The sequence below is a fragment of the Nematolebias whitei genome, chromosome 1, assembly GCF_014905685.2.
Source record: "Nematolebias whitei isolate Nwh7 chromosome 1, NemWhi1, whole genome shotgun sequence".
Lineage (NCBI taxonomy): Eukaryota > Metazoa > Chordata > Actinopteri > Cyprinodontiformes > Rivulidae > Nematolebias > Nematolebias whitei.
The window spans coordinates 21,637,295-21,656,867 of record NC_056498.1 but is presented as its reverse complement, the minus strand read 5'-3'; the positions used below and the strand labels follow the sequence as shown (position 1 = coordinate 21,656,867).

Here is a 19,573-nt window from a genome sequence, read left to right as displayed (position 1 = left end):
CATTGGCCAATTCATGCAAATACCATTGACATTGACTGTAAATAAACTTAAATACATGACCCAATGTTTGTTCTTGTGAATACAGATAGAACAAATTACAAAATTTAAACACTAATTCAAAAGACCTGCAGTTGCATTCAGAACTTCACATTCACTCATCTTGGATGAATATATATATATATATATATAATATGTATTTATTTACAGCACTGGCCACAATGCTGCAAATTGAGCTCATGTGCGTCCAATTTCCACAGATCGTCCTTCAGATGTTTCTACAACTTGACTGAAGCCACCAAGGGTGCTCTTCCTAGGTAGCCGAGATAGGGCAGCCGACTTGGAACCAGAAAGTCACGATTCGACTCCCAGCCATTCCCACATGTCGTGGTGTCTCTGAGCAAGACACCTAATCCCCAATTGCTCCCCTGGTGCTCAGGAGCTGCTAGAGTTATCCAAAAAAGTCCCATCCGACCCAGCCCAAGCCTGCAGTCATCATTTTCGAACCCCACCTGACCCGACAAATTAACAGTAATTACAGGTCCGAACCCAGAAAAATAATAATAATAATAATAATTAATCAGTTATTAACTGTCGGGGATGTGCGGCTGAATAAAGGGGCAGAAGATCGGAGCTGAGGGGGTGTTTGTCCTTTCATGGCTGTAAAAGCGCATTAAATCCCTGCTTCTGTCTGCATTCTGCATTATTCAAACACGGACCCTGCTCTGACATGTCTGCTTTGTGATCTCACCTGTTTGGGTCGTCGGCCGTGCACATTCGCTGAGTGCAGCGGCTGAATGATCGTCCATTTAGACGATGGATCGCTTCCTGGCAGTATAGTCCCATCTGAAGCTTAACTGAACTTTTTATCTCTTTCAATACCGGTCAGCTCGTGGTGAAATGGCCGTGTGTGGCTGGTTAAGGTATGGCAGGCAATGTTATCATATAATTGGATAGCGGCTGATCCGCTGACCCAATCAAAAGACAGACACCAACCTGGTCCACTCTTCCAGCACATTATCATGATCTGGCCCGCCCCGAATTTGGGTCAAGTCGGGCCGGGCTTCGGGCCTGGGTTAGAAATGACATCTCTAAGACAGACAGGCTGTGTCTTGTCTGATGCCTCTCATGTTCTGCTCTCAAAATAAGTTTTTACTAAACTCAGGAAGAAGGTTCGGGGTTCTTCATCCTTCTTTCAGTGAAGCTCATCAATGAGCAGGTGACTCAGGACAAACAGAGACAGGGGATTTATGAAGGTAACTGAGTATGTGTGGTAGGACTGGTTGTTTTTTTTTATTCTAATTTATGTGAGTTTTATTTGCAATGTGTTTTTTGTGCAACAGACCTTTCAATTCTAAGCACATTTATCCCCAAGGGAGACTAATAAAAGCACTTTGAACATTGAACAGCGGAAACAGGATGCACCTGAGTGCAGTTTTGAGCATCATGGCGAAAGCTGTGAATATTTATATAAATAATTATTTTGTTGCTTTTAGTTTGAAAAAAAAATTGTAAATGTAAATAAATAAATAAATGCAACACATTTTTTTTCATTATGGGGCATAAAGTGTAGAGGTGAAGCCTTACTAATGCTTTCCGGATGCACCGTACATCTTGAATGATTTTTAAAACAAGAACAGTGTGCATAAGTTTGACTTATTGTGGATTTTCTCTCATTCACACAAGGTAAAAAAAATATACATATAGACTCAAATGTCGACAAGCATTGACTTAAACCTGTTTATAAATGTGCTGGAGATTATGAATTTTTTTATTTTGAGTAAATCTAAAAAGGACCTTATATCTCCTTAAAACTGAATTGTGATTAGAACATACCTTGTACAATGAGTTGATGTCTCACGAACGTTTCAGTGAAGTTGGATATGAACGAAGCTTCATACATGCCACTGTCTCTCCCACTCAGCTCATTTATGCAAAGGGTTAAGTTTTCCGGGCTAAAAACCATTTTCTTCGTATAGCTGGGATGAAGTTTTGTTCCAAAAGCAAGTAATTTATTATCAAATGTCCATTTAACGTTCTCATACGGAGGTGTTTTTCTGACATGTAGACAAACGGAGCTGTTTGTCAGTAGATAATGTTTGACTGGAGGTTCCTTTGCTTTGACTCCTAACAAAAAAGAATCAGATAAAAATAACATTTCAATACATATGATAGATTATTAAACGTACAGGGCACTGGAGACAATAATAATGAAACAAATATTACACAATGCATGCTGGTCCAGAATTAATGACATTATTTTGATTTTACTATCATTGCTTTAAATCTTTAAAATATGTCCACAAAATGAGAACAAATATACTGGGAAACATTTTCTTGTTATTTGTCCAAGTTTTAGTTGCTTTAGTTTTTACTTTAGTTACGTTTTCCTTCATAAGATTTACTATCATGTAACAAAGCATTTATTTTTTTTAAATCAAAGCAGAATAGTCGTGACACTAATATGAAAGGTAAAAATGCTGAATTCTTCCTACCTGATATCCAACAACACAGAAGAAGAAGCATTTTTAAGATACTTGTAATCATTATTTGAGCAGCAGCTCCTGAACAAGTGCAGCGATCTGCGACGCGAAAGCAGCAGGTGGGTTTTGTAAAAAGTCAGGAAGTGAAGTAGCAGCTAAATACAGCTTCACAAGACTTGAACCAAATAACACTTTTATTGTTGATTCTTGAAGAGTTTTCACCTCCAGCCAGTCATCAGTAATCAGTCTGAGGGGTTTGTTCGATTTGAGGTTCACTGAAAACTGAGTGGGAAAATTTCTGAACTGGACCTTCATCAAGTTACAATTTTCTCTGACACTTTTTAATTATTTTATTCATTTTATTTTCTTATAAAACAGTTTATATTCATACATATGATTATCGTAACACTATGTTTACTTTTAAAAAAGCTTTACTATTACAGTATATTGCTATTTTACATAGAATGTTTACCATTACAACTGTAACAAAAATAACGTTACGCATTTTCACTTTTGTTGTTCAAACTAAACAGTACCAAGAAGAAGAAATGTTACCAGCTATCTCTAACCGATCACTTGGGTCTATAAATAAGTATTTCCTGTGCTCGCCTTCATGCCAAAAATGTGCAAATAAAACAAGAAATGAAAATACACCCGGGGTTTCGGCTGATGCTTGAATACAGCAGCAACATTTTAAAGAAGTAAAAGTCATTACAGTCCCTCGCTACTTCGCAGTTCAACTGTCGTGGACTCACTCTAACGCGGTTTGTGGACGTACAGTCCGTCCATATATTGCACAATTTAAAAAAAAATTACACACAATTGTGGCCTGTACATTAATATCACTGTATAGAACTCACGTGGATGTGAAAAAGTTAATGACCAAAAAAGTTGGTACAGGCACCGCCATTTTGTAGTTTTCTTTCTTCCAATTACAGTACTGTAATCTCCACTCATAAGGACTACATTGCCCTTAATTCAATACTTTAGTGCCTCTGGCTGCTATTTTCTGCCAAACAGTATTTTTGCAAACGAAGTCATGACTGCTGAACCGGCCTTTCAAAAGTAAAATTTAATTCATGTCACATGGAATTTTTTTTTTTTTTTAAGAAAATTCAACTTTACAAACGTAAGAGTCAAAACAACAAAGTCCATGCTCAATAATCCAGGTATACAATCCAACATTTTTCAGTCAGGTCATCTGGACAGTTTCAACCAGTTTAACACGACTGTTAACAAGGAAGAGGGCCGGCAATGGAGGAGGGGGCGTGACAAAGAGACCAACTTATCACCAACATAACTGGTTTGTTCCACTTTGGAGTAAGCTGTTGGGGGAAGAATCGGTTTTGTTGTGTGTTTCCTTGACTGATGAAGTTTTCCGGATCGAAGGCAAAACATTTCAGCACAAAAAAAAGAAACTGTCCTGATGACCTGACTGAAAAATGTTGTAAGAGTCAAAAGAAAGTGTAAATCATGTCAGGACATGTGACTTTATTGCGCTAAGTAACCTGGGCACTGATTGGATCGGTAACCATCAGCTTTGTTTTCCCGGATGCTGATTGGCTGTTACCATTTGTTTACCTTGACTCTTTTTCAACTAAACTTCAAGCATTACTACTGTGTTATGTTTTCTACACGTCATGTGCGTTCAAAAGTCTCTGGCAGCGAACTAAAATGCCAGAAATGCTTTGTAACCAAAATGCTTAGTAACCCGTGCGTTGATTGGCTGTTCCAGTAGCAGACAGTTGCTAACACACTAGTAGCACTGGGTTTATTTAGCTCCACTACTTTTCAACTGGACAGCTCCCAAACGTTCTGTGAGTTCAAAAGTTTCTGGCGGCAAATCAGAACTCCAGTGGAAGATGCTGATGAACTGAACTTTAAGATCGCTGAAACTATGCGGCTGTTGCCAGCCGCCTTCGTCCTGATTGTTAAGATGGAAGCTGCATTGGTCGTGTGGTTTAATGATTTCAGAAAGAAAAAAACATCACTTTGGATACCAACACCAAAGGTGAAACAACTTTACTGTATGATCATCTTGCAGCAAGCAGCATGGAGGAAGAGACATGGCAATGTAATAAGGAGCGGATAGCGGGGGGACGAACCTGAAGCTGGACCTTTCAACCACCTGGTTCAAACACTGAACAACTGCATTTAGTGTCATCAAGGGATTAAATTTGGATTAAAAAGTGTTTCTCTGCACGGAGAGGCTGCGTCCGCTGACAGCAGGAGTGGAGCAGTTTATTAACACAACGTTCAAAGATCTGATCACCGAGGGGGTCTACAGGTCTGAACACGTTTTTAACGTGGACGAAATGAGCCTGTTCTGGAAAAGGATGCCATCTCACACTTTTATTATGAAGGACAAAGCCAACGCCCCTGGTTTCATCTAATCTTCATCACTTTCATCGTCATCACTGGACAGCTAATTCTTTATCTTCTCTGGTGAGTACCCATTTAAAATGTATATTTTTAAAAGGTTTAAGAGTTTAGAAAATTGTTAAGAACGTTGCAAAATTGTGGGAAAGGTTTAAAACGCCAATATATACCTGTATATAAATACTAAAATAAACTACTACTTACTACTACTACAGTAAATAGCCTACTAAAATAAACTACTTACTACTACTACTACTTGTATACATAACTTCGTTCCATTTCATGTACCACATGAGATGGTATTGACAATAAAGTTTACTTGAACTTAAACTATTTTATCCCTACTTTGCGGTTTTTCACTTATCGCAGGGGGCGTGATCCCTAATACCCGTGATAAACGAGGGACTGCCGTACATCTTGTGAGGGGCTGATGAATCTCAAAGAGCTAAAGCTGAAATTATTGTGAGGATTGGCCAAGGGCAAAAGACTAATCATTTCTAGGTGACAAAACATCTCAGAAAATTGCAGTACCTGCAGTCATGGCAGCAGAAATGTTGCATTACCTTTACAAATACTTTGGTTATTTTTAAAAACAACAACATTAACTGTGTTTGCATCTCTCCATCTGGAACTTTTTTTAAGGGGAACAGATTTTTTTTACAAATGCTTTCTAAGGAGGTAACATTCTCAAACTCCCTTTATGGTGGATTTCTGTGGATTTAAGAAACAGAGCTTTTGGAAATAGCGTAGCTCCCATTTTACCACCATAACTACATTTTTATGCCATAGAAATCAAAACAATAATAAAGCTATTTTTACCAGTTTGTGTATCTGTATTATTTTATCATGAGCCTGTGACAGGTAAACTTTGATTGTGTGTTAAAACAGGTAATGGCAGAAAGGAAATTGTAAATGATCTCTTAAAAATGTTTTGGACAAATTGGTAACTGAGTTAAACATGTTCTTTCTCTGTGTTTTGACACTGAATTAATATGGACACTCTTGCCACCTAGTGGTGCAGCAAGTGTATTTCAGCATTTTGTTTAGATTGTTTGAACCACCCATCCATTTTCTTTACCCGTTTCTATTTTCTGGGTTGCAGAGAGCTGGTTCAACAGTCAGTATGTGAGAAGTACGTACACCCTGAACAGGTCTCCAGTCCATCACAGGGACACATAGGAACAAACAAGACAAACAACCATTTGCACATTCTCAAGGCTGAGGGACAATTTAGAGTTACCATTTAGCCTAACAGGCAAGTTTTTGGGTCGTGGGAGGAAAATGGAGTACCCGGAGAAAACCCTTGCATGCTTGGGGAGAACATGTCAACTCTACGCAGAAAGGCCACAGGTCAGGAGGTGATCCTGCAACCTTCTTACTGAGGGTAGTGACCGAAAGAATGAGATCGTGGATATAGGCGGTTGAAATGAGTTTCCTCTGCAGGGTAGCTAGACTCTACAGATAGGGTGAGAAGCTCAGTTATCCAGGAGAGACTCGGAGTAGAACTGCTGCTCCTCCACATCAATAGGAGCCAGTTGAGGTGGTTCGGGCATCTGGTAAGGATGCTTCCTTGTCGCATCCCTAGGGAGGTGCTTTGGGCATATCTGATTGGGAGTAGACCCTGAGGAAGACCCAGGACACAATGGAGAGAGGATGTATTTCGGTTGGCCTGGGAATGCTTTGGAGTCCTCCCAGAAGAGCTGGAAGAGGTGGCTGTGGAAAGAGATGTCTGGACCTCCCTGCTCAAGCTGCTGCCCTTGCGACCCAACTTCGGAGTAAGTGGGGATGGATGGATGGATGGATGGATGGATGGATGGATGGATGGATGGATGGATGGATGGATGGATAAACTGAAAAAAATATGTTCAAACAAATGTGAATGAGGTCTGAGCACCTTTAGACTTTTGAATTGTCTATGGTTTGGTTCGAACAGAATAAAATGTCTATAGATTCCTTTCATAGGATGTGTGCAGTGATTGCATCAATTCTGCATGTTTGTTTACATGCTGGTGTGTTTGGTGGATAACCAAACCCGACTAACCCAAATAACTACTGCTGTCGATCAAAAACAGTATTGTGTTAGTATTGTTGTTGATTTAAAAAAAGCATCCGATACTATTGACCACACTATTCTCCTTGGAAAATTAAATAAATATGGTATAAAAGGACCAGCATTACACTGGGTATCTAGCTATTTAAAAGATAGGAAACAGTTTGTACAAATAAATGGTGTAAGATCTGACCTGTGCAATATCACTTGTGGAGTTCCTCAAGGCTCTGTACTTGGACCAAAGTTATTTATTTTATATGTGAATGACTTAGTGAATGTATCAGGACTCCTCAAATGTGTCCTTTTTGCAGATGACACCATATTTTTTTGTTTGGGTAAAGATGTATAACGGATGTTGGAACTGATGAAGACAGAATTTGATAAAATACAAACTTGGTTTAAAATTAATAAATTATCATTAAATTTAGATAAAACTAAATACATGATATTTAGTAACAAAAAGAAAACTGTTGACGATCCATTTAAAATTGATGGTGTTGAGATTTGTAGAGTTAATGAGATGAAATTTTTGGGTGTAATCATTGATGAACAGCTAACATGGAAAAATCACTTAAATTCTGTAAGAATAAAAATATCTAAATCTATTGCAGTACTATACAAAGTCAGGGAATTATTAAATGATAAAGTTCTGTACATGTTGTATAACACAATCATTGTTCCACATTTAATCTATTGCATTGATGTTTTGGGGAAAGCATGTAAAACATTTACAAAGCCTATTTTTATTTTACAGAAAAGAGCTGTAAGAATTATCACCAGAAAGCATTACTGTCACCCATCAAGCACATTATTTTATCAACTGAAGTTATTGAAGTTCCATGATTTGGTAGATTATAGTATTTTATCGGTTATGTATAGGGCTCAAAATAACACATTACCATTAAATATCCTAAGAAATTTTGTTAAAAGGCAAAGTTGTTATAATCTAAAGGGGATAGAGATATTTGTCAAACCACAATTCAGAACTAGTCTGAAGGGAAGGTCTACCTCAATCCAAGGAGTTGGATTGTGGAATGTTCTAGAGAGTGATGTGAAAAATGCCAAGTCAATGTGTACATTTAAGAAAAAGATCAAAGCTGAATTGTTAAAAAAAAATATATATGAAGTAGCTTAGTGTGTGTTTTGTATTAGAATTAGAAAAATTAAAGAGTTATTCATTTTGTTCTGTTACTTGAAAATTATTATGATTGAAATAATTGTTTGAAAAAAGGGGCAGATATAATAAGATTTTTTCTTCTTTCTGCTGCCTTTCATTTTAAATCTTTTGTATCTTTTGTATATTGTTATGGAATTGTTTTGTACTTTTTAAAAATGAATAAACTTTATACCATACCATACTAAAGTCTGAGTTGGTCAGCAGGGCGCTCTGTAGCAAAAAGGCAATCCATTGTGACATGACTGGGTGAAGACACAAAACCTCATGACAAAAATGAAAGCTCTCAGAATGAAACTAGGGAGAGCAGGTGGATGTGAATGCCAGAAACATTATTACAGCTTATACTTCCTGTAGATAAAGTCATTGTTTTCTTGGCACTCCACCGGCTTGGGCAGAGTGAATCTAAGGATCTCAGTAAATTATTTAATTGGTAGCAGCAACATGTTTTGACTCATAAATTTCTCTTCCAATTGCTGCTATTCATTTCTGTTTTGGGTTTAAAGTGGATGTCAGCAAACATTTGTTCAACATCCAAAAGGAGGATCTAACGACTGCAGTACAGGAAGCTTGAAAATCCACACACCTAGCTTAAGATTTTATGAGAAACGCCTCAGACAAATCACTTATAATAATCCACTATACTTGATGTCATAGATAAAGAACGGAGACCTGATTTTGCAAATAAGACATTTATTAAAATAGGCACTTAAATGTTACATTAGCAGTTCAAGTGGTGAGTTTCCAGTGTTTAGACCGAGTCATATACTGTATCATATAAACAAACAAAACCTGACTTTAAGTTAAAGATTATTAAGCTGATTTAAGACACTTTATTTCATAACATTATGAGGAGAACATACTTTGAATTGTGAAACAAAACTTTCAACTTTAGGATGTTTTTAAGGCAGTGGATCCAAAACCCTACTGATGTTTTTCTAGAGTCAAAAACTTCAATGACAAAAACAATTTGCCTATATTCATATAAAATGTAATATTTTCTAAAAAGTGCATTGAAATAAATAAATAAAATCACCTTCTGCATTTTTCAACTAAATTTTGCAATCATGTGATAAACAAGTTCCATATTTGTGTATGTCTGATATACTTAATTTATGCTGTTTTATGTGGCTATGTTCAGTTAAAATAATTTAATTTTGACACAAACTGCACTTTATGACAAAATGACAGAAGTTAAAAGACAGCTATTCGTTACAGACGTACCTTTGTGTACTGACAGCAGTTAAAACAACACATCTTTAACACAGAGATCTGGACAAAAGAGCACAAAATGCTGTTTTAGATTTTTAGCCATCCCAGACATGGTGATCCCAAAAATTTAAATCAAAATCAACCAGACTTTATTTTTCAAGACATTTTGCTTCTCATCCATGGAGTGTTATTTTAATTCAAAACCACAAAGTGCAGAGTTTCCACAAAAGTCTCCAATAGTCAAAAATGTCTGGTTGTCTTCAAATTAATTTCTTAGGAATGCATAAAAAATCACAGAATAAAATAAAATATATTTACATACACTGTACATGAAAGCAAAATGTACATAAACTGTAAAATAGTTCCCAAAGACGTCAACAAATCTTGCTAATCCTCACTGAGCATCAAGGTTAGTTCAGGTGTTTCCTCTTAATGAAATGCCACTTTGACTGACGTTAGTGTTTTTATAAAAGTATTGACCCTGTCTAGTCCAACAAACGAGACGTATACATCAAACTGTATCTTTTTCTTGTTAATTTTATTAGAAATTACTAAAATATAATATATTCCTTTGAACTTTTACATCAAAAATATCATGTTCCAGTTCTCCCACCACCCCTTACAGGTATTAATTAAAGTTCCAGTGTATAGGGAGCTTTGTTAAAAATACTATAGGCAGCATGGTGGAGCAGTGGTTAAGGCTGTTGCCTCACAGAAAGGAGATCCTCAGTTCAAAACTCTGCTTTTCTTCATGGAGTCTGTATGTTCTCCTCATGCATGTGAAGGCACTCTGGTTTCTTCCAACAGTCCAAAAACATGCATGTTAAGTTCACTGGTGTGTGTGTGTGCATGTGGATGGTTGTGTTCTTTTCCAGTACAAAACTGCATCACAATGCAACATAAAGTAGCCTAAAGGAGACTATTTTAAAAATGGCAGTAGAGCAAGCACTTTTGTTGTACCCATCAACCGTATAAGAAAACTCTAGACATCCAGCAGGAATCCAGAAGTTGAAGCCAGAATGGGCCCAAGCTTCTCTGATGACTGGTTCTTGTAGTAAGTCTCACCTCTCCATATAAACAAACAAAACAATGTTCTTGGTAAAAAAAATAAATAAAAAAAAATCAACTGCTGTTGTATGAAAACTGAACATATTGATAGACTTCTGAAAATCCCAGAAGTTGAAGCCATAATGGAACCACTTTTCCCAGTAGACTTCCATCCTAGTCAAGCCGTGTGACAAACAGAATATTGCTGCTAGTAAAATAAAAATAAATAAATGCATATACAATGCATTGTTTAAATACATGTGCTTGCTTTGGTTGAGTTCTTATGCTGGTGCTGTACGTGCAGATATTCATTGTTTCATACATTTAGTTCTGAGTTATTTTATGATTAAAGGAAAGTTCATGTGCAGGGCTTAATTTGTAAACTGATCAATGCTGGAACGTAAATGGTGTGCGGGCTGGCAGGGAGGATGGGGCGGAGGGGTCTGTGGGTCATCCCCCAGAAGATTTTGAATAAAGTAGATGCGATTTCCTGCATTTTGGTGTAATTGAATGAGTTGTTAAACATCTACGTTTACCTACGATTGTAAACTGCTTCTGTCAAGCATCCTACCCCCCCCCCCCCCTTACTTGACGGTTCCGAGCCCGACTCTTCTCCGCTGAATTCACTGTCCCTGCTTGTTGTTGTCCAACTCCACATGTGAAACCTCCAGGCGCCTCCTCTGTCTGGGCTCCTGCCCGCTTACGACTGCCTGGTTAGCTCAGCACTCACCCCCACCACTCTTTCATGGACGGAGATTTCTTTTACGGGTAGAAGCAGAAATGCTTACTTGAAGAGGCAGTATGTGATATTAAGAAGCTCGTAGGTGGCTGTGTTTAAAATGAGTGTTTATATGTAATTATTTTCGGTTTACATATCCAATAAGTTTATTAATTCAAGGCAGTCATATTTGTTCAGAACTTTATTATTAGTAAGCCTGAGAGTTACTAGATCCAAGCAAACAGGGGGGAGTGGTGGCACAGAGGTTAGAATATGGGCTTGTGATCAGAAAGTTGCAGGTTCACCTCCCGGTATCATCAACATCAAAATGTGGGTGGAAAAGGTGAAACACCCACACCTCCCTCCACCCTCAGTCGCCCCACTCTGTCCCCTGAGCAAGGCCCTTACCCCCCACCATCTGCTCCCTAAAAAGGTCTCTCTTGAAAATGAGTTCTCGTGGCTCAATGAGACTACCTGGATAAATAAAGGCTAAATTAAAAAATAAACAGTTACTGGAACTCACCCTGTCAAAATAAGAGAGTTCCCGGATCCTGTTCCAGCAGTTTCTGGCTCAAATTAAGCCCTGGTCATGTGACATCATGATAGTGTGCGGAGAATTAGGCAGAACTTAAAGCCCCACATTACTTTCACAGACACTAAATCCAAAAATACAACATGGCAGTACTTATAAAATGGGTTCTCATTGCTTCAGCTCTCAACAACAAAAAAGAAGTAGAGACACAAGATCCAGTTTCTTCTTATACGGTTGATGCTTGTACCATAATCTTTACACCGTGGAGATGAAAGCAAGGGAGAGTGTCTGCATCTTTTCAACAAGATGTCTCTAAAGCTCACACATTGAGCATTGATTAAACACTCTGACTCAGTAGTTTGCATGCTGAACCTTTAGAAATTTTTAGTGTTTCTTCTAGAAAGACAATTTTTTCTAGTGTTAGTGACAAAAAGTGGCAATTTCAGCAACTCTATATTTTATGTACTTTTTTCTTTAGGTGTATTGAAATCTTGCTCTACGCTTGTACTAGTTTCTAACGTGCTCTGCTTAGGTGTTCTCAGTGTTTACTTCTTGTGGTTTCCTCTGGATGATTTTGCTCCACATTTAACTCGTGTGTAGGCAGAAGAGTTGTGTTGATGTGTGGGGCAAATGTCAGTGTGGTTTCATGTTTAGCAGCTTATTTTTTTTATCTTCGTCCTGTTTTATCTTCCTACAACCTCATCCTCTCTTAGGAACATATTTCACACATTACTAATTCGTACACTCAGGGGACTGCTGTCTCTTTTGCGGCCCCTTTCTCGTCCTTTACCCTCCCCCCTGCAGTTCTCTTTCAGATGTAACTTCTCCTGGTTCGTTCCATCGTCTTTGCCTTTGAGGTATTGCACCTGTGGTTTGTCGTTTGGGGAGAGGTCCTCTTTTAAGAAGGGTGGAGTTTTGGTTTTTGCCACTTTGTCAAAGAATGCAAAGTCAGCCACGTATTTTCCTGAGGGGGACAGGGAGACAACAGGGGGGAACTCGTATCCCCAGAGGATCTCCTCCGGAAGATAGGATGTCCGAACCTGGCAGGTGGCTGACGTCGGTTCAACCGTGGCACTCATGATCACCAGAAGCTCAAAGTTCGCCAATTCAGGGTCTGTCCAGCCACCACCTGAAGGATGAACAAAAAAATATATGAAAACATGATTTCTAATGTGTTTTAATGTCCATTAATTTTTTTTTACACTTTTTCTTAAGAAAGACACAATTTTATATCTGCCTTTTTGCACAAATTAAATTTCACATCAATTCTTTTAGATCAGTTTCAATGAACTATATAGAATCCATCAAGATAAATATCAAACATTAAAATTCATTGCTAAAAACAATATTTTAGCTGTAATTTGAGCAATTAGATAATTAATTTATTAATATTTATCTAACCAGGCAAATCTGACTGACATCAGAGATCTCTTTTTGCAAGGGAGGCTTCCTTGCAAAGATCTTTTAAAGTAACACTTTTATAAAGGTTATGCAATTATGGCTCTGTCTCCACTACTCTAGATTCTTTTAAACAGTGTTTTGTTTTGTTGATTTATAAAAATTATTTATTTCTAACAATAGCTGCAATACTGAAAATACACCAATGGGTGGAAAGAATGTCCACACAAACAACATAAACACAAAAAATACAAAGATTTTACTAAATAGTCTCTCAAAAGTAACTTTTGACACTATTAATTTTCTCACAGTTATTAAGCATTTCAGCACACAAAGTTTGACAGCGAAAGTTCAGAATGAAGCAAGAAAAAGACTAAAAAATTTTTTTATAAAATGGCTTCATTGTTGTTGTGGTTTCTAGGACACAAAAATGATTATGGGCATGGACAATACAGGCTGCTACGTCACTGTTTTCAAAAAGCTCCATATTTCAAGTCAATACAGACAAACCAAATATTGAGTTTTTAAAAATGCTCATTTTGGAATCCATTGTAAAAAAAATATATAATCAAAAACTCATTTTGTGTGTGGAGAAGACGTGTGAACCCAGCAGAAACTTTTTTCTAAATATCCAAAGTTGTGTGGATAGGGCATAATATTTTATCTTGTTGATAATTCTTCAGACGGCTTCAGTTTGGAAATATAAAATATAATTCTAACCATACTGACAAGCTAAGAGCTAGCTCGAGCAGGTCCAGGGCCAAAGTGAATTGCTGCTGTTTAAAAATAACTCCAATCTCAGACGTTGCAAAGCATGTCATGCAACTGTTGTTTTATAAACCTTAACACTAATGTCACATTACATAGCTACTCTGGCAATTATATCATGATGTACCAGCAAGGAAAGCCCCAGACTGCTCCAAAAGAGCTACAGCTAGCCAACGCTACCTTTTGATAATATCCAAAGTACTCTATATAATTACGGTAATCATTTAGTGCAAAATTGCGTGTGATATTATAAACGCTATTAAAACAGCATTTGCATGAAACTCTATAAAATATTTTGAGATTGGTGTTATTTTAAGATGGCAGCAGTGCACGTTTGTCTTGCTAGACTAGCTCTTCCTTAACAAAAACTAGTACATTTGAAGTTTATTTTTGCAAGTATACTTTAAGTTAAGTATAAGTATATCAAGTATACTACACACCATACTTGTAGTGTACTAGAAGTATACTGATTTAATACTTGTTTGGACTAAATTGGGACTTTTTTATACTATTTTTAAGTATATCAAATAAAGTTTATAAAAAGTAAACTTCAAATACACTTCATCATTTTTAGTGTAAAATAAGTATATTTGTAGTACACTTAAATGAACTACTTTTTGCTAAGGGTTAGCTTCTCTGGTAAAAAACAAAGATCATTATTCATCTTGCTTCATTAACTAGTCAGCTTCAAGTTGATTAAAAAAAAAAGTCTAAGCTAAAGACAAAGATTAATTCACTAAGACAGTTGTCAATGCATATAAAGAAAGGCTCACACATGCAGCCACATTTACACCACATACATTGTGATTTTTTTCAAAATGCGACAACTCCCCTCTAACATACTGACTCCCAAAACACTGGACTGAATGATAATCACGTAGGAGACACTTCTAAATGTCACACACATCATACATATGTGCAGAATATATTTTTACAGCACACTGAAAATGGAAAATATATATTTGCCTGCCATTTCCCCACACAATCCCCAGAGGACACACCAGCAGACACAATGCAGTGAAGCAAGCCGACACCTGCATCAACAGGCCTCGCTCACGCTGCAGAATCTGTCATCTGTCTAAACAGCTCTTACCCTCACCCAGACCAAATATCACTCCCACCAAGGCAAAAACATCAGCTCTCACAACCATTTGTAAACTTTGTGATACAAACATGGTTTAGGGATTCTGTTTTCTGGCTTGTAGTGGGTGGCACATCTACGTTAACTGAGCTTATAGGGAATCCTATAAGATCAACATTCTTTTTCTTTACTCACATTTCCACATGGGGTCACGATGGAGCTTGTGTCTGTCTCCAGAGGTCATTGGATGAGAAGCCATTCAACATGGATACAAGAGAGACAGCCAACTGTTCACACTTTCACTCACACCTAGTGACAACTTAGAATTATCGACAGACGTGTTTTTGGTTGTGGAATGGAACCAGAATAGCCAATTGTGGAAAAAAAAAAAACCTCATGCATGAATGGGGAGAATATGTGAACTCCTGCCCCCCACCTCCCCATTTTTTTAAAGAACAAAACGACTGGACTTCTATTATGTAGTTGGACATTTTGTTTCCCATCATGGGGGCTTTCTCAGTTCAAGAAACTGGATAGTGTAGAGTTTCAAGCATTAAACTGCATTAAAATAAACTCGTACAAGCTGGATTCACATGCAACATAAGCTCACTCCCCTCACCACTAGGTTCTTTGTTTGCCTACCTCACCCACAAAAGTTTATTTGGTCACATTCATGAAGATATTTTAAAGGAGAAAAAAGGCAGGGTATCGAGCTTTATTCTCTATTGTCCATACATCCATTATCTTGACCAGATTCTTCCTGTTCGGGTTGTGGGGATCACTGGTGCCCATATCCAGCAGTCACTGTGCGAGAGGCGGGGGACATCCTGGACAGATCTCCAGTCCATCACAGGGACGTATAGAGACAAACGAGACAAACAACCATTCACTCTCTCACTCACATCTAGGGACAATTTAGAGTTACCAAACAGACTAGCATGCATGTTTTAATCTGTGGGAGGAAACTGGAGTACCCGGAGAAAACCCACGCATGCATGGAGAGAACATGCAAACTCCACCCAGAAAGGCCCACGGGCGGGATTTGAATTGGGGCAACCTGCTCGCTGAGAGGCAACAGCCCTACCAACTGCACCACCGTGCTGCCCACCGTAAAACCAGCTGATTTTTTAATTTTATTTATTCAACCTTTATTTATACAGGTTATTCTCACTGAGCCTCAAGGACTCATTTACAAGAGAGACCTTTGCAAGCCAAGCTACTATTTTATAATAGCTCTTTTGTCATCAATCATAGTTGTTTTATTATTGCTGCGTTGGAAATAGACTGTCAGAATGAATCTTTGGTAAATGTATTCACAGCACAAACTCACTGAGAAGCTGTTTTTATTGTAATTTGGTGGGTTTTAACACCCATCTCTACAGTGTTGTGGCTTTAAGACATCATGACGCATAGACAAACCACAAGTCAAAAACATTCAGCAGGTGTTCCCTGCTGTAGCTCAGCTTGCAGAATATTTGCAGAGAACTTCAATGCGCCAAACTTTAGAATCACGTTCAGTCAGAATTATTTGTTACTTGGGGAAAAGCTGTGGTGTGTGTCTCAAATGTGCAGCATGTAACTGACAAGCATTTCAAGGCAAGTCAAGTAGGTTTTATTTTCATTCACATCGCATGTGGTACATGAGGTGGAACAAAATTGTGTACACAGGATCCCAATTACATCCAGCAACAGCTAAAATATAAATTGTAAAAAGAAACATAAATAAAGAACTAAGATATAAGCTAAGAAATACGCTAAACACTAATAGTGCAAAACATTACTCCGAACAACAGCAGCACAAATTTGAGACTGTGAGTAAATGAGTATGAATGAATACAGCAGCATGAAATAATCAGCAGCATGAAATAATCAGCAGCACATATCACCAATCAAAGTGGCATTACAGTGATTTTTTTCCCACAGTGATTATTCTGGTTAGAGATTCATGAGTCTAACAGCTTCAGGGTAGAAGCTGTTCCTCAGTCTAATGGTTCTACACTTAATGCTTCTCAACCTCCTTCCTGAGTGGAACAGGGCAAAATGTGTGTGTGCTGGGTGAGTGGGGTCCTTCATGACGCATCTGGAGGTGTAAATGTCTGTGATGGTGGTAGACTGACTCAAACATACTTCTGTGCAACCTTCACCACTCTCTGCAAAGCTTTTCTTTCTGCAGATGTGCAGCCTCCATGCCACACGTTGATGCTCGAGCACAGGATGCTCTCCACTGCACACCTGTAGAAGGAGGTGAGGACTGAGCTTCCAGCTCGTCTCAGCCGTCTGAGATGAGCTTTCTTGATCAGGCTGGTGGTGTTGTTGCTCCAGCTGAGGTTGTCATTCAGGTTCACACTCAAGTACTTTGTTCACGTATCGTCGTTTTATCTTATGCATGATTGCAGAGCAGAAGCATTATTTTGAGCATATGGAGGTTAAAAAGTTGCAGGCCTATAAAACGATCCACAGCAGATGAGCAGGAAGCACGTGTTTAAGAAACAGGAAAAAAAAAGTCTGCCAAAACCTGACAAGAACTGAAAGATGCATCATACTTCAGCTACTGACAACGTTTTAGCAAACAGTTCTGAAGGAATGAATTAATTTGTGGATGAAAAATACATTATCTTTTGTATTTGTGAAAGATTGAACTGAATAAACTGGGAACAAATTGTCTTTGTGGCAGGCCGCTGGTAATGTAGTGTATAAAGATGCAGTTTAAAAAATGGTTCTTTATTAAACTGTCTCTTACTGTATACATGAACACAATGCTGGGTAAATCTAGCCATGTTTTTTTCCTGAAGGATTCAAACGTCAAAACCAGATAGCTTCAAAGGAAAAAGACAAAAATTATTTGTTTATTTTTAAACATTCAGGTATCGTGTCTAAAAACGTAACAACGGCAAAGATAAAAAAAAATAAAAAATTGTTGGAAGATCTTCAAAAAGTCCAGGGACCTATTATTCAAAACCACTTTAAAAGATTCTTTAAAACTGAGATGAAATGACTGCAAATGAAATGTGCATGAAGAAAGGTATAAAAAAATATATTATTAGATTAATATCTTATAGCTAAAGTATAACTGGAAATAAAGGTAAAACTGCTATTTTTTTATTACATTTCTGAAAAGGAAAGAAAATGCTTTAGCATGATGTGAAAATATGTAAAAATGGGAAAATATGTGGCCAAGAACCTAAAAGTACACATTTGTCCAGCAGTAAATGTGTTTTGTTTATGAGCAGGTCAGTACTCATGTGGCCCTCAGTGATGAGAGGTGGGAGCTGCTGTAAGTGGATCTGCGCAGGCTTCGTGTCAGCACCTCAGACTGTACAGTATTGTCCTCTAATGAGGGGTGTCTCGAACAATCTCTCTCACACACATTCCAGCCAGAAAAACCCTCTCCTCCAGTGCCAAACAGGCCCAACTGTGGAGCGCAAGACACGGCCAAGAACGCAGCACATGACTGTAAATACCAACACACCTACAGACACACACATTAACATACAGTACCTACACCACTTTGTATGTTAGCCAGAAAAACTTTAAAAACTCTAAGTAAAAAGACAACTTTATAATTTTTTAAGTAGTTATTGCTTTGTTGGTTCATTTTTCCAGTTTGAAACACATCATCAGAGCTGTGACCTACCCTTTGCTGCCCAGGCTCTGAGGGGGCTGTTTTCATCGATGATGTGGTAGAAGGTCAAAGGTATGATGAGGAAGGGACTGTCGCTGGACGTGTCCACTTGGAAAGGCACGTTACGTTGGTCCAGTCGCACAGTTTCACCCTCTTTTGTCAGGGATGTCTGAAGCAGCTTCCCCGTCACCTAGAAGCCAAGATGTAGTCAGTAAATGTAATCAAGAGGGGTGAGAATCAATCAATCAATCAACTTTATTTATACCCTTAGTTAGATTTGGTTACAGTGAGGTGAGTCAGCTTTCTTACCAGACAGGAAACTTGACATAGACACACAATAAGTATAAAATATATATATAACATGATTCAAAAATTATTTTTAAAATGGCTCGGTGCTATGCTATGCAAAGTCGAAGTTTGGAAGCTTATGGCAACAGGAACAAAACTGTCTTTATACCGCTTAGTTTTACATCTGGGAATCAAATATTTACATCATGATGGGAGGAGCCTGAACTCATAGCGCAAAGGATGAGACACATCTCTTAAGATGGATGTGGAAAATTTCTGCACCTGTCTGAAGTACAAGGATTCTTGTAGAAGGCATCCTGTTACTAAAGGACCCCAGGTTTAATAACTGGCAAACAACTAATTGAATGTTGATACACACACAAGCAAAATATACAGTGCGTTAGTCATTATTCAGTGTGTGTGTGCTTCAAACCAGTAAGATCTTCTTTACCACTGTGATGGAACATCCCTGTCACTCATTCACACTTTAGTCCAGTTGTTCTCAAACTGTGGATCCTCGAGGGGTCATGGGAATATGCCAATCCAGTCTACATGTGTTTTGTGGACTTGGAAAAGGCATTCAACCTTGTTCCTCGAGGAACACTGTGGTGTGTTTTCTGCGAGTATAAGATTGGGGGTCCATTGCTATGGGCAATTCAGTCCCTATTCAAGCGGTGTGAGAGTTTGGTTTCATGCAGTAAGTTGGACCTCTTCAGGGTGAGAGTACTTTGCACTTTGGTTGGCCTTGTAGCTGTTTTAAATGCTTTATAAATAAAGTGGTATGGTATGGTATGGTATGGTATGGTATGGTATGGTATGGTATG

General features: G+C 38.0%; 1 protein-coding gene across 1 annotated transcript in view; it reads right to left on the bottom strand.

Moving 5' to 3' along the window:
* Positions 1–12,127: 12,127 nt before the first annotated feature.
* LOC119415828 (ATP-sensitive inward rectifier potassium channel 10-like) overlaps positions 12,128–19,573 on the bottom strand; it is a 12,327-nt gene continuing 4,881 nt past the window's right edge. Inside the window, exons 4-5 of the mRNA XM_037683004.1 lie at positions 18,474–18,651; positions 12,128–12,721 (exon numbers count right to left, since the gene is read on the bottom strand). Coding sequence (XP_037538932.1) covers positions 12,315–12,721; positions 18,474–18,651 — 585 coding nt within the window. The 3' untranslated portion in view covers positions 12,128–12,314. The remainder of the gene's footprint in view (positions 12,722–18,473; positions 18,652–19,573) is intronic.